The following is a 13,256-nucleotide window of genomic DNA, read 5'->3' as shown; positions in this document are numbered from 1 at the left end:
AAATATGGCAGTAGTAGTCATTCCTATTTCATCAGCGATATATATATTTTCTATATTATTTTACAAAGCAGTTGCACAATGTTTAATTTAATAGTAAAGGTGACTGAAAGTCAGTTAAGAAAGCATTTATAAAGTTTTTATACCTAAGAAAAGGCACAAAAAGCCTTTTAAATATTTTTATTGATTATTAATGTGATATAATTTCCTTCCAAGGTTATTAGGCAAAGAGGGTGAACTGGTTATTATTACTGTTTTAAAATCTATATCATTCGTATTCATTCACGGAAACTTACTGGTTAAGCAAACCCTTACTAAGACAACACCTACGTATTGTTTGTTATTTCAATTTTTTGAAAAAATTCCTCCAAGGAGGAGAATGCAGGCCACTCATTCTAGTAACGAAGACAGTTCCACTAATATTAAGTAATATGCTTAGTCTCGGTCACTTTCATCACCCCCATACATATCAGCCAGTTTTTTAAAACGAGGACCCCAGTCGCTGAGGTAATCATAATCCTGGTTACAGTCAGCTGTGAGGGATTCTAAGGAGCTGAGGGAATCCGCTATGGAATCATTCCCTTCATAGGCATACGTGGCCAGTGAATCATAAGGAGGTGCACTTGGGTCTGAGTCGTTTTCTTTTAATCTTCGATGGATAAAATCTTGTACATCAATATTTTCCCACAGGGGTACAGTCCTCCTTATCTGAAAAATAGTTTCAGGCATTACATCTCTTCTAAGTTTACTGTCTTCTCTTGCTTCTGGATTCCTTAACGTGCCAATGTCAAAAGCCTGTGTATCTTCTTCCCCACCGCCTTCGTCATTGTACGTCACAATGTTGTCGCGGACATCATCCTTTGAAATTATGAGAGGTTCCTTTTTTCTTTGTCTCTTCAATGCAGCAAACAGCACGACTAAAACTATTTAAAAAACATGAGAAAATAGTGAGGTTTCATGATGTGAGGTAAAGCAGCATGTATACTTCAGTGTGTGGAAGTTTGTGAGACTGATTGGCAGGAGGAGTATCCTGTACAAGCACAGAGTGCCTTGGGCCAATGAATGGATGCAGTACATTGATAAAAAGCAGATAATACAAGGTCAATTCATTTTTAAGGTCTTTGGGCCTCTGATATTGAAAAATATTGTTTAATCTGACACATCACTCGTTGAGAATGCACATATGATTCCAAATACAGACATGTTGAAGCACCAGTTGTTTTTATCTCAAGAGAATTTTTGCAGCTATTGAATATTTTCTTAATGACCCAAGGCAATATATACAAATCATTTACTCATCTATAGATGAATATATGCTCATATTTGCATTATAGTCTTATATTATGTGTGTGTGTTTATAAACACACATAAGAACATTAGTATGTATGAACTACTGATTTAATCCTATTCCAAATTGGGCCATTTTACTAAATCTTTAATTGGTCTGGTTTTGAATGTCTGCTCAAAATTTGAAATAAATTCCAACTGTTACATTACAATAGTTAAGCTCAAGCATATCTTTAACTTGTACCTATCTTAAATATTATCATGACAGCTTAAATATTATCTTGAGCAAGGACTTCCATGATTTAAAGAGTTGCATTCAAACTTTGAGACTAAATTGTTAATGGTATTCTCTCTACTTGTATGTTGTTATTATTTACATACTTTTGTTTTAAAGTTAACTGTGGACTTCCTCATATAGTATACTGTATTATTTCTAGTAAGAGAACTTGTACTTAAATTGTTATCTATTTGTTTGACAATGACTCTTTCTCAACAAATATATGCTGTAGTCAATAAAATTCATTTTAAGAAAACAAAAAACTCCTTGTGATATCCAAAATATATATCTTCTATTGTAAAGAGACCAATTTTGTAATTTTACATATAAGATACACAATAACTAATGAAAGAAAACTTCTCCAAAACATTTAAATTACTTCAGAGAAATAATAGCTACACTTACTTTAGTTGAGAGCAGTTAAATATATTGAAAAAATTATTTGTTTCATTGTATAAGAAAAAATTTTCTTAAAAATTACCATTCTTTGTTAATATAAAGGCCTGTCCAGTGTCATTTTTATTTTGTCCAGCATGCTTTCCTTTGCTCTTCCTAATTAATAGAAAGACTTTTATAAAAATAATTAGAAGCATCTTAAGTTAACCTCATCAGAGAGATCTTCAGGTGATGAGTTTAGGATCATCTGGGAGACATTTTTTAAAAATAATTATTTTGTAAAAATGAGATATATCTGTATTTGCTCCTATTAAAGGATAACATAAGATTAATTGAGTCCCACATAGATCTAACATCCATCAAATTGAGCCATAACTAGGAAAAAAAACCAGTTCTTTCTAATTTTAATATTTAAGGATAATTTTAAATATCTTTAATTTTGGTAAATAGCATAATAAGCATATAGTAAATTTATCTTAAATTTTACCTATAAATGTTTACTAAAACTTGTAAGTAGATGGAAGAGACATTTTACAGTTTACTTTTTCTCCTTTAGCAGGAAAAAAATTATTTTCTTCATTTCCTATATTAAAGTTAATAATTAAGGATATGGAATTGGAATTCAGAGAAGCTAGGATAAAGAATGGTGAAAATGTTTTAACACTTTTAGTAAGCTGAAACTGGAATTTAGCATTTTTTCCCTTTCTTACCATAGTAAATAATATTCATAATTATAGTAGCAGCGTTTGTGACTATTAAACCAATAGAAATCACAGATACTTTATATTGCATTTCAAGTATGACAGCTATCCTCAAACTATATTTAAACTTTCTCTACAAAGGTCTCATTCAATAAGCAAACAAATTCTGATTTTTGCTTTTTTCTTGAATTTAGTTAGATATCTTATTTTCTTCTGATTCATTCTTATAAAGTTATATATTTATAGATTCACTTATTTGCAGTACTATGAATTAAACCCAGGGCCTCAAGCATGCCAGGCAAGCACTCTACTACTGAGCTACATCCCAGAGGTCTCAACTATTTAAATTGTTCTGAATAAATTAAAAAGATTCATCAGACTGCCAAAGTGGTACTGGGAATGAAAACTTTTTATAAAGCTCTGCCCTAAAGTTTTAATCATGCCCCCACCAGCATAGAGAGAATCTAAGGTCTGCATTTCTTCAAAATTATCAGCACAGATGTGAAATATTTCCCATTCTGTCTTACAAAGTGCTAACTTATAACTATAGAAATGCAGTAACTATGTCTGGCCATTATTATAAAGACTTGAAATAACAGTAAGAATGTTTTAGTAATTTTGATAATGAAACCTGCATTACAAGCAATTTTAACTAAATGATACAAAATCATTCCATATTTAAGTAATATATTGGGAAGGTGAAAAATAAATATGTGTCTTCTATATTGCTCCAGGAAGAATGGTGACAGATTCTTTTTTTTTTTTTTCAGAATAATAATAAAAACTTTCTAGGATTTCTGCATAGCAAATTTTTTTTAAATGTTTTAAATGATTGTATTTGAATATCAGAATATTTGGTGGATGTTTTGTTCTATCATATGTGCATAAATATCTTTGTGTACTACATTAATATAGAAATTTTATAAATTGCAATATACATACATTTACCTTATTTTAAATTAGGAAAGTAGAACTGTCTAAGCTATAAAATCAGTAAGAGCTAAAAGGGTAAACCAAATTTAAATCTCCACAGGGCTTCAAAAATATTTTATAGAGGACCTGAACTTTCTAGCAGCAGGTGAGGATGGGAACTGCTCATGGTTATGGTGGTAGTGCCTGTGTTCTCATCTCGGAGAATTTTTTTTTTTTCTAGATAGTTGGATCACCTTAACTGAGACAAATGTTTTCTCCTCACTTTCATCAATCCCCCAGTGAAGTCCTGCAAGGATATCTGGCCAAAGGGATTTCATCCAGATAGCTTGAAAGGATTTGCAATGAAAAGAAGCCAGCATATATGAGCATTAGAATATAAATTTGGCTTACTCTCTTGCCCTACGCATAAAAATTTTGGATGAATATTTGATGGACATAATTTTTTGGAGTGTTTTGCAGTGAAACAACTGTTTAATTGAATTAAATTGTTGTACTGTTAGTGTATGCTCAAATAAAACATTTGCTACTGGAGGCACAAATTTATTTAGAAAATATTACAGTGTAAGTATACCACAGGGTCACAGTGATATTTAAAAACTGAGATTTAAATTTTTAATTTGGTGCATTGCATCTAAATATAAATGTCCTATTTTGACAACTTTTATAAATTTGCCAATTGTGTGGGTATGTATGTATATGTATATCTATATCTATATAGATAATATGTATGTATTTGTTGGCATATATAAATATAAGTATAAATATTTGTTAGTAATATTATTTGTAAAGATAAAACAATCTTCAGTTTTGAAAATAATAGAAAAGAGTATTCTAAAATAGACTCAACTATTTTAATGCCAGTATAAAAACACTCTGAAGAGTGATTTTGGCATGTTACATAACCATTCGGTAGAAGTATAAACGTTTTACCTGATGAAGTTGATACAACGATTAGATCAGCTTATTAAATCAAATGCCCTTTGCAAAGTAACCATAATCAGAGAAATAACAGTTAATGCCATAAAATGTTGTAAAAATATGTATGTAGCATTTGTTTTATATTTGTGTTTTTTACTGTTTTTTTTATGAGTACATTGTAACTATACATAATAGTGGGGTACATTGTAACATACATACCTGCAAATAACATAATTTATCCCATTTCCCTCCCAAGCACTTTCTCTGTTATTGACCTCTAGAAAACTTAAACTAACCACACAGATAAAAGCTAGAATTACTTTTTTTTTTCTCATGGGAAAGCTAATTTTGATAAATGTTAAGATGCTTCACCATTAGCTCTGGAGGAGAGTGTTACTTTGTGCACAATTCCTGGACAATGAAGGAGAGAATTATGGGTTCACTGAGCATTGAGAGGGGCATAGCTTACTGAGAAGTATGAGGACACACAGCAGGATGGCGATAAGAGCTCCTGTGCTCAGGCCCGCTGAAAGGACCAAGGCCTCTGCGTTGCAGGATTGCATGTTCCCTTGATTGTCACAGGCACATACCCGGATAGTGAGTGTGCCAGTGCTGCTTTGAATGGGATAATCATTGTCAAAAATTAAAATTGGCAGGAGGTAGGTGCTCATTTTGTTGCGGCTGTACCCATCTTTGCGAGTCATAATTCCTGCTGTATTATCTGGGGGAGAAATTGAAAATATTTCACACTTTTGTAGTTTTCCATCTTAAGGTTTCAAAATTTTTGTTTTTAAAATTTTTTCTATTACCTTTATTGTCTACAATGGTGAAGTTTGGATTGAGAGGAAATTCTGGTACTGGCTCAAAGAAGAATTTGTGGCCTCGAGGAGGGTCATCTTTGTCCATAACACTGACAGTCTGAATCAGCTGAAAGGAAAACAAATGCATATATTTAACAAAACAAAACTAAAAGTAGCCATCTTTTTTAATTAAAGGAATATTTTAAATCCATGCGTTCATGCTTTGATTTTTTAGTTTGTCACTAAACTTAAGAAACAAAAAAAGTCCTTTTTAGTAAACAGTGCCGAGGTGTTTTGTAAAGGTTTTGTCCAAGATAATATTTAATTAATAAATAAAAATGTCTATCGTTATTACTTGTCAGTGCTTCTCAATGCTTCATCATCTGTTTCCTTGCCACTGAAACAATGAACTTAAAAAAAATCAAACAAACAAACATGTGATCAGTTCAATAAGTATCCTCTTTTGTCCTCTTGTAAAGCACCAGCCTATTTTATTAGTATTTGGTTCCTAACCCCTTTCGTCTACTAGAAAATGTTTTCTCAAAGGAAGAAATCATACAAGATTCCTTTTAAAAATATAAATTTTTACCACAATTTCAAATCAAGATTACTATTAATATGTTTCCAGACAAGTGAACTCTTCATTGCATACTATCATAAAGAAAAAGATTTTACAGCTATGTGCATTATTGCAACATATTGCATATTTAATTCAGATTGCTTGCCTTTCTTTTAATGTTGTTTGCAAATATAAATACATAAAAAGAAATGCTTCTCAAGTATTGTGAAATCATTGTGGAAGTTGCAAAATTAGGACCCTCTTTGCTGAGCACATAATAATTCTGAAGTGTGCCATAAAGGAAAATGGAGCAGCAAGCACTAGTTTGGGAGGAAAAATTCAATTGAGAACTTCATAACACAAAAGGCACCAAGCTACATATCAATGTTCTGTTTTCCTTGTTCTGGTTCTGCCATCTGTGTGATATGAAATTAAAGTCATGTAATTATGTTTACTTTCAGTTTTCTCTTCTAGAAAAATAAACAGTTGTGCCATTTCCAGGTGTACTAGTCCAATATTCTGTGGCGAACAATTATTGAATTTCACAATAATTTTAAACATTTTTGGTTTTTGTGTACCTATTATAGCCATACCATCTACAACTCCTAGCCAATACTCTTCTACTTTAACTTCATATTACATATGAGTTCATTCATTTTATTGATAGATTAACATGTGACCTTGTGTCTCTTTGTATGAGGCTTCTGAAAATGCACAATTGTTAATACAAAATTAATAATCTTTTTCCCTTAGAAAATTGAAGCACAATATTTTAAAAAATCACAAAACATTTAGTATTATTGCTCAACCTCCTGATCCTGAATAATAATAATAAATCTTATCTGTAGAACTATTCTTAATCATTAAAAAATCTTGGTCCTTTAATTGCATGACTTATGTTCTTCAAATGATTTGATGGGCTTTATGTTTTAGGAACTATGTTTTATTTTTATCTTTGTTGATTTAATAAAACAGTAAAAATATATATTAAATTATTATAATTATTATCAATCATACTTTGTATCTAATTTTAGTATGCATTGTATCAGTAACTCATATGCATCAATAAAAGATAGCACACTAATACATAAATGAGTAAAGAACACCTACTGATTCAGGTAGGTTCATTTGTGGCCCCCGAAAGATAAATTCCAGTCCTAAATCATATTACCTATAAATATGAACACAATTGGAACAAACTTTTTTGCAGATATTATCAAGTAAAAATTAAATCTTACTGGATGAGTGAGAGCTCTAATTTAATGACAGGAGTCCTCATAAAAACAGACAATTTTGAATGCAGAAGGATTTACATCAATAATGCAATGTAGGGCTGGGGCTGTAGCTCATTGGTAGAGAGCTCACCGTGCCCCTGTGAGGCATTGGGTTCAATCCTCAGCACCGCATAAAAATAAATAAAGATATTGTGTCGAACTACAATTAAAAATTTTTTTAAAGAATGCAATGTAATGATAGAGGTTGAGATTGGAAGTCCACACTCCAAGGAATGTCACAACAACATGGCAACCACAAGAAGCTTGGAAGTTAAGGAAGGATCCTACCTAAAACCTTCAGAGAGAGCATAGCCTGGTGACAGATCAATATTAGACATTTAATCTCTAGAATTATGAGAAAAATTATTCTGTGGTTTCTAATCATCTAGTATGTGGTATTTTTTCATGGCAACTCCAGGAACCTGATACAAGTGTGAAGATTTTAAAAAAGCATACATTTATGAAAACATTCAGCTTAAATGAGTTTGAAGAAATTTATACTAAACTCTCATGAGATATTTAGAAGTTCACAGACATTTAAAATCTAGAGTAATCCAAGTAAATAGGCAATCATAACTGTCAGAAGAATCCCTTAAATAATATTTGAAAATATTTGGCAGCATCTATTAATATTTATAGATTAATCATTCATACTTCAAAGCTTATAACAAAGGAAAATTATACCAGTAAGTAAAAATACATAATGTACTCTAGTACTCATTATGATGCTCTCTGAAAGAATAAGATCTTATTGATTAAGTAAATGTCCATTTGTAGAAAAGTAGTTTAGTAAGTTTATTAATGTGTGGCCATGGTATAAAAAAATAAACACCAAATAACAGTAATTATTACTGAACTGAGAACGTGGCCATTATCATGTACCAAAGTGGAAAAAGAAAAATGTTTTTGAACTGAAATAAGCATGTAATAAATCTATGTGAATCAAAAAAGAAAAAAATAACCACTTCACCTTATTTATTTATTTTTGAGACATCTTATTATGCTACCAAGACTAGCCTCAAATTCAGAATCCTAGGATTAGCTAGGATAATAGCTATGATTAGCTATGATTATAGGAGAGGCTACCATGCCTGGCTTCCATTGTAATTTTTGAGTGTATGTGGAAGGTGAAAAGTACTTTCATCCTAGCCAGGATGCTGTAACAAAATGCTAAAGACTGTGGTTTATACAAAAGAAATGTGTTTTCTCACAGTTCTTAAAGCTGGAAGTTGGAGATCAGCTTGCCAACATGGTTGGCTTCTTGTGAGAATTGTCCTCCTGCCTTATGTTTTGCTGTCTTTTCTCTGAGTATTCACATGGCATTTCCTGGGTTCGTGAGCTCAGAGAGAAAGAGAAAACATGAGATCCCTGGTATGGCTCCTCATAAGAGCACTTGTTATATCAGATCAACATTTCTCATGACCCCAATTAACCTTAATTATTACCTTGGAGACCCTCTCTCCAAATTCACAACCTCAACGTGTGAATGAATGGGGGGGGGCATAAACATTTAAAAATCTCAATTGAAATAAAAGAATGAGTGTTTTCCATTTTATTTTCTTAAATGGACATGGTGAAATTGTCGATGATTCTTAGCATCTACCTATTTTTGCCTTAAAGAAGTAATTGAATAACTCTTTAAATATACATGTAGATAGATAGGTAGATATAGAGTTGGTGTTGTTAAAAAATTCTATTTGAATAAAATTGGGCATATTGTGCATTTCTTTAAATTACTTTAGATATATTTGAAACATTACTTTGTAATTGGAATTTACAAGTCATTAACAATTTTTTATTTCAAAAATATGAAAATTATAAATCATAAATATCATTTAGATCAAAACAAAAACTCCTGATTGAGCTACTTAAATTAGAAAAAAAAATGGGGTTGGGAATGTGGCTCAAGTGGTAGCGCGCTCGCCTGGCATGCGTGCGGCCCGGGTTCGAACCTCAGCACCATATACAAACAAAGATGTTGTGTCCGCCAAAAACTGAAAAATAAATATTAAAAAAATTCTGTCTCTCTTACCTCTCTCTTTAAAAAAAATAATAAATTAGAAAAATGTAATAAAAATAAATATCATTATTCTAGTTAAGAGAAAATTTTTATTTTTATACTTCACATTTATCTAATAATGTACCTCCATACTTTGATGTATATAACTCAGCCTAATTATGAATCCAAATATGAACTTTGTGTATATATATATGTATATATATATATATATATATATATGATATTTATTATATGCCTGGTGTATAAATTTTCACTATTATATTCTATTAGATTGACAATAAAAATGAGTTTAAAAATAATTTTGGTTAGATCAAACAGAAGTAAATAAGGAACTAGGAATAGAGTGGCATGAAAAAAATCTTACAAATAAATTAGTGTCATCTGCCTTCATAAAGAAAAAAAAAATTTTTAAATTTGTAATAATTTCATTTACCTGCCCAGGTTTTGCATTTTCACAAACAAATGTTTCATAATACATGGCAAATTCCGGAGCATGATCATTAATATCCAGAATTCTGATGAAGACTGGAATATGGCTACTTTGTTTTGGATTATCTGCAACAAGAACATGTGTAAGATTTCAGGCTCATTTACAGAGAAGAACTAAAACCACTTGTCCATTTGTAGCTTAGCAACAGATCAGTTCTGGGGTATTCACTTTCTTAGCTGATGCTGATGAATACATCAACATGGTCCACAGGGAAAGCACAATAATAAGATGAAAATATCATTAAGAATGTAGTACTCTATTTTTATAGATTGGTTAATAATTTTTATGAGATTAGATTATGTTTCTATCCTACTCTAAATTATAAAAAGCAAAATTTTAAATAAATGAGTGATTCAATAATCCTTAAACCCCAAACTTTTGAAATAATTTCTCTAAACTATTTCTCACAATGTAGCCATTCTACAGGAGAGAAAGAGTCAACTTAAGCCATTACCTGATCACTTTGGTAAAAGATAATGCATTCAGATAGATGTGTTGATGACAACTTACTTATTTCTGTGGCTGTAATAGTGATGTTGTGCCAAGGGGATGATTCCCGGTCAAGAGGCTTCAGAGTGAAAATAGAGCCATTTTCTGAGTGGATACTAAAAATTCGGTCCATATCAGTATTCCGATCAACAGAGTATCTGGCAGAAAGGAGACTCATAAATTCTGGTGTTATTTTAAGATTATTAGTTCTTCAAATATTTCTTAAAGTAATAGGGACTTTCCTCAATGATCTGACAAAGGCATGAAATATAAAGTGCTGATAACATTCTGGAATCTTTTTATTCTAATTTGTTATATATGACAGCAGAATGCACTGCAATTCAAATTACACATTTAGAGCATAATTTTTCATATCTCCGGTTGTATACAAAGTAGTCACACCATTCGTGTCTTGTGTCTTCATATATGTACCTAGGGTAATGATCTCCATCTTGTTCCACCGTCTTTCCTGTCCCCATGCCTCCTCCCTTCCCCTTTCTCCTCTTTATTCTTGAGTTCATCTAATACTCCCATGCCCCACCAACCTCACTATGAATCAACATCCTTATATCAGAGAAAACATTTGGCATTTGGATTTTTGAGATTGGCTAACTTCACTTAGCATTATATTCTCCAACTCCATTTACCTGCAAATGTCATGATTTTATTCTCTTTTAATGCTGAATAGTATTCCACTATGTATATATACTACATTTTCTTTATCATTCATCAACTGATGGGCACCTAGTTTAGCCATTGTGACTTGTGCTAGTATAAACATTGATGTGGCTTGGAATCTTTATCTCATAAACAATTTTATATAATTTTTTCCAATATTACTACTGTATTAGTATGCACACTAAAGGCATTATTTATGGTTATGAATTTTTGTGCAGCTGTTAAGTGAGTTATTGTCATTTGAATCATTTATTTTATCTTAGTATTTAATATAAACATAATAGTCATGTTGAATCAGATAGAGTCGATATCATTGAGTAAATGAAATATACTCTAAAATTTTAAAAATATGAAGATGTATTCAAAGACTATGTATTAACATAGAGAAGGCTATCATAAATGCATTGTTCTTGAATGGTTTTCTATTCAAGTGACATCTCAGCTGAATAAAAGGTCTTCCTCTAATCTATACCTCAACTTATTACACATAAAAATCTAATCTCAAATACCACAGAGTTCTGTGATTTTCCCATTAAGGATAGATATGGCACATGTTATCCCAAGCTTTATTTTATGGTTGCCAAAATAATGTCTCCTTTCTCAAAGAGTTTCATACCCTAATCCCCATGAATATGTTACTTTACATGCCAAAAATAACTTTGAAAGTGTGAAAAGGCTGAAAACATTGATACAGAAGATTTTTCTCATGTTTGCTGATGAGTAAAAACTAATCGTAAGAGTTATTAAAAGTGAAACGGGAGGGAATATAAAAAAGTGGTCTAGGAAAAGGAGACAAGCAAAGAGGAGAGATTTAAGGGGTGATAAGGAAAGATTTATTGTGGATGGCTTCAAAGATGGAGGAACAAGGAATGGAATGAAGGCAACCTGTAGAATCTGGGAACAGTCTTTAAACTGATGGTGAATGATGAAACAGCAAACTTGCTCCACAACTGCAAGGATTTGAAGTCTGCTAGCCACCAGAATGGGCAAGAAAACAATTTTCTCCTAGAGTCTGTGGAAAGAAACATGGTCCTGTCTACAATTACACCTTTACTCATGGTCTGGTGAGGTGCACACCATAATTTTGACCCACAGAACTACAAGAAAACAAACTTGTGTTTGTTTATTTAAGTTGTTAGCGTTGTGATATGTTCTTATTGCAGCAACAGAAAACTAATACACTCTCTAAAGATTTTTTTTTAAAGAGCTGTCTTAAATTCAAGATGGTAGATAGATCCAATCTTGCTATGCATGACTAGCTAAAATTTGAGATTTCTGTTTTTGAGTTTTTCAGGAGCCATATAGAAAAGGGAATGTTTCTCAAACACTATCATTCACATGAATCATGGGTAGTTCTTAATAAAACAGGATTTGATGAGTTGGTGGTATAGCTCATTGGTAAAGTAATTTCTTAGTATGCATGAGGCCCTGGGTTTGATCTGCAGATTGCAACAAAAGTAAACCCTAGAATTTGCAATAGTAGGTCTATTATGGGAGCTGGGATTCTGCATTTTTGACAAACTGAGGTGAATCCTATCTTGGGCAAAGCCTACATTCAAATACAGCCTATTGGATAAAGTTCTCAGAATGAATACAGAAGAACAACCATGAAAGACAGAAAACATAAAAATCAGCATCTGGTTCAATTCTCATTTTTATATGTGTCTCATTAAAGATATTTAACAAAGGAATTCCCTTTGATTATAATATATTAGAAAACTTAACTACCCAATTATAATTCTGTATGAGTCATTCTGGTACTAACTTTGAAAAACATTATGCAGGCATGGTGGTGCATGCCTATAATTCCAGTACTCAGGAGGATGAGGCAGGAACATCACAAGTTCAAAGCCAGCCTCAGCAAAAATGAGGCACTAAACAACTCAGTGATATCCTGTCTCTAAATAAAATATAATATAGGGCTGGGGATGTGGCTCAGTGGTTGAGTGCCCCTGAGTAAAGTGCTTGGTACCCCTTTCCCACAAAAACCAAAAAAATATTAATAATACATTTTTTAAGATTCTAAACATCATGAAAAGTTGGCAATTTCAATATTGTTGGACAAAAACATGTTTATTTAAATTCTACTTTTTTTTGGGGGGGGGTGTTGTTTTAGAGGCTACACGAGTTGATCTATTGTTATAGAAGTTCTGCTGAACTTAAGAAATCCAAAAAGAAAATCTAGATCTTGAAAATAATTTCAACAATTTAATGTAGTTCATAAAGTTTCTTTCTTTCCTATTTTATTTTAAACTATGTTAAATGAATGTTTTAAAGTCAGAAATACTGTTTCAAAGACAGTATTTGGGTCACTGAAAAAAATACATTGTGTTTTATCTAAAAGGTAGAATTTTGGAAAAGTTTATGGTCTCAGATTTCTTTGTGCACCTCACTCCTAACTCATGGAACAGTTTAGTCACTTCTTTGTCCTTTGGAA

The 13,256-nt window shown here is 31.7% G+C and overlaps 1 protein-coding gene across 2 annotated transcripts in view; it reads right to left on the bottom strand.

The window, feature by feature from the left end:
- Nucleotides 1-432: 432 nt before the first annotated feature.
- The window catches only part of LOC113186243 (cadherin-9), a 99,044-nt gene continuing 86,220 nt past the window's right edge, over nucleotides 433-13,256 (bottom strand). For both annotated transcript variants that reach the window (XM_026393638.2, XM_026393639.1), the window contains 5 exons: nucleotides 10,163-10,299; nucleotides 9,596-9,717; nucleotides 5,319-5,436; nucleotides 4,979-5,230; nucleotides 433-920 (listed from right to left, as the gene is read on the bottom strand). In XM_026393638.2, coding sequence (XP_026249423.1) covers nucleotides 433-920; nucleotides 4,979-5,230; nucleotides 5,319-5,436; nucleotides 9,596-9,717; nucleotides 10,163-10,299 — 1,117 coding nt within the window. The remainder of the gene's footprint in view (nucleotides 921-4,978; nucleotides 5,231-5,318; nucleotides 5,437-9,595; nucleotides 9,718-10,162; nucleotides 10,300-13,256) is intronic.

The sequence above is a fragment of the Urocitellus parryii genome, chromosome 1 (assembly GCF_045843805.1).
Source record: "Urocitellus parryii isolate mUroPar1 chromosome 1, mUroPar1.hap1, whole genome shotgun sequence".
NCBI lineage: Eukaryota > Metazoa > Chordata > Mammalia > Rodentia > Sciuridae > Urocitellus > Urocitellus parryii.
The sequence above is the reverse complement of the archived record's forward strand: the minus strand, read 5'-3'. Positions and strand labels throughout refer to the sequence as shown.